This window comes from Notothenia coriiceps, unplaced genomic scaffold (genome assembly GCF_000735185.1).
Source record: "Notothenia coriiceps isolate Sejong01 unplaced genomic scaffold, NC01 NC01_scaffold00037250, whole genome shotgun sequence".
NCBI lineage: Eukaryota > Metazoa > Chordata > Actinopteri > Perciformes > Nototheniidae > Notothenia > Notothenia coriiceps.
The window spans coordinates 16,658,147-16,661,000 of NW_011369951.1; the positions used below are offsets into that span (position 1 = coordinate 16,658,147).

The 2,854-nt window shown below is 44.2% G+C and overlaps 1 protein-coding gene across 1 annotated transcript in view; it reads left to right on the top strand.

Moving 5' to 3' along the window:
• LOC104967382 (copine-9-like) overlaps window positions 1-852 on the top strand; it is a 69,301-nt gene extending 68,449 nt beyond the window's left edge. Inside the window, exon 13 of the mRNA XM_010796791.1 lies at window positions 673-852. Coding sequence (XP_010795093.1) covers window positions 673-852 — 180 coding nt within the window. The remainder of the gene's footprint in view (window positions 1-672) is intronic.
• Window positions 853-2,854: the final 2,002 nt, after the last annotated feature.

Genomic DNA, 2,854 nt, shown 5'->3' on the forward strand with positions numbered 1-2,854 from the left:
AGTTCACGATAGAGCATGCTCGTGAACTGTCAACGGGGGGGGGGCGGTGTTATGCGCATGCACCTCGCGGGACGCGCACAGCGTAAAGCAAAACTTCCCAGACATGTATTGATCTGTACGGCAAAGTACGGTTTGGAAACTATATAATTTCCTTTTGGAGGGCATGCATAACACGGCATAACACCAGAGCCTGGCTGCGGGGAAACGTTGGCGCTGCTCCGAGTTTGTTCTAATCTGTCAAAATGACAGACTGCTTTCAGATTTTTCCGTCATTGTTAAATAAAATATTCGGTTAACGCGACCACTGCTGTCCCAGCAACATCAGTACCAAGCGAGAGAGTTTTTTCCACAGCAGGGGATATTGTAAACGCCCAAACATCCCAGCTTCTACCTGGAAATGTGGACATGCTCATATTCCTAGAGCACCATTGAGTTCTTTGTAACCAAATGTCTCTCAGAGGGGCGTGGGGAGGGGCTCCTTATTTTCATCTAAAGTAACAGACAGAGAATCAGCACTTTGGAAACAGGGGATTATGGGTAATGCTGCAATGATCTGTTTGGTGTTTCAGCCAATCAGAGACAGGCTCTGTATATATCTGAGACCTGTGATATATTGATGAAAAACGGTAGGGGACCCTTAAATACAGTAACAAAGTATTTCTACTCCACCAGGTTTCGGACGACATGGAGCAGCAAAAGGTGAAGAGGATACCATGTCCACGGCCCATTGAACCAGCAGTCGGTGCCAGCTCCTCTCTGGATCTCACCTCCAACGGCTCGTCCTCTCGGAGCGTCTCTAAAACGGTCTCAGAGACGTCCAGTTTCTACTCCAACAACAACCTGCAGGAATAAAAACCTCAAACACGGCAGGAAGAGAGCGAGTTGATGTTCACATAGCTGCGTTTTCGCATGTGTGTAGTCATGCAAAAGAACGGTGTGAATGTTCTGATGAATATATTTCCAGTGTGGAGCAAGTGACACGAATTCCCTGTCCTTACCCACAATGCCCCTGTATAAAGTATTCATGTTGCTCGATGTTTGATGAGAAGTAATGACGAGCTCTTCTAGCCTCTCTGTTTGTCACCACAGCTCCTCTCCATGCAGAGTGAAGGATCACACACTCAGTCACACATGCTGCGTGACTTCACATAGTCTATTTTCGAGTGGAGCTTCAACATGACACCAGTATGCTCCGGAAAACTCTAACAAAGAAAAAACCTGGCTTTCACAGTTAGTCCCTCTCCGGAAGAAGCCAGGTAATGAAGACAGAAAAACAACGAAGTGTGTGTGAGAACGCTAACACACAACTCTCTGCGCAGTCCGTCGTGAAAGATTAGTGTGTGTTTTGCTGAAGGAGTGCTCGAAGGACCCTCTTTCAACAGTTCTGATAAGTTTGAGCAATCATCCTGATAAATGCTTTGGCTCGGCTTTCATCTCGCTAAACGTCGACTTTAACTGCCCGGAGCATCATTTATGAAAAGAGAAGAGGTGTGCTCCGAATGCTGAAGAGTGAAAAGAAAACAGAACGAGGGCTGAGGCAGCAAAAACTAAGTCTGAGACTGATCTGATGAAAAGTTCAGGTTTCCTGTAGATCAATTCAGTTTCACAGTCATATCCCTTCCCCCCTCAGCTCCCCCCCTAACTCTCTGCTATCTGCTCTTCACTTCCACCTGGCAGGAACAAGCCCTCTGTGTCTTAAAGGGGACATGTTATGCTCATTTATCTGGGCTTCTCCTAGGACATGTTGAAAGAACACATTCATTTTCTCATACCCTCTGTGGGAATATAGCTGATTTGAACCCAGTTGCCAGGTAACAAAATATATGTTTCAGCAAAACTACCAATACATTTAAGTGCAACTTACAAAACAACGTGTCTCGCATGTGTTTCATATCCGCCTTTTATTTGGCTTTCAGACACAAACAATGCCTTGAGGTTTAAGATATGATAGGATTGTTTAGGTTTTATAAAAAGATAATGGTTTGACTTTTAAATTAAGCATTCAAACTCACTCAACTTGGTTTTCGGATCATACTGACATCACTAACACTCACGCTCCTATTGGCTAGCGCTCCAACACATTGTACGTGATAGGCTAAGGGGCGGGACATCTCTAAGCGGTTGATCAATCACAACTGAGCCGGCCAGCTAACCAATCAGAGCAGACTGGGCTCTGGTTTCAGACAGAGGGTGAAAAGAGGTGCTGCAGCACAAGCAGTATGAGACAAATAAAGAGCTTTTTGAAAATTAAAGCATGGAGACATGTCTCAGTAGAGACACTACATACTGATATACACCTGAACATCAGCAGGAGAGGACTCTTTAAAGTAGAGACACTACATACTGATATACACCTGAACATCAGCAGGAGAGGACTCTTTAAAGTAGAGACACTACATACTGATATACACCTGAACATCAGCAGGAGAGGACTCTTTAAAGTAGAGACACTACATACTGATATACACCTGAACATCAGCAGGAGAGGACTCTTTAAAGTAGAGACACTACATACTGATATACACCTGAACATCAGCAGGAGAGGACTCTTTAAAGTAGAGACACTACATACTGATATACACCTGAACATCAGCAAGAGAGGACTCTTTAAAGTAGAGACACTGCATACTGATATACACCTGAACATCAGCAGGAGAGGACTCTTTAAAGTAGAGACACTACATACTGATATACACCTGAACATCAGCAGGAGAGGACTCTTTAAAGTAGAGACACTACATACTGATATACACCTGACCATCAGCAGCAGAGGACTCTTTAAAGTAGAGACACTACATACTGATATACACCTGAACATCAGCAGGAGAGGACTCTTTAAAGTAGAGACACTATA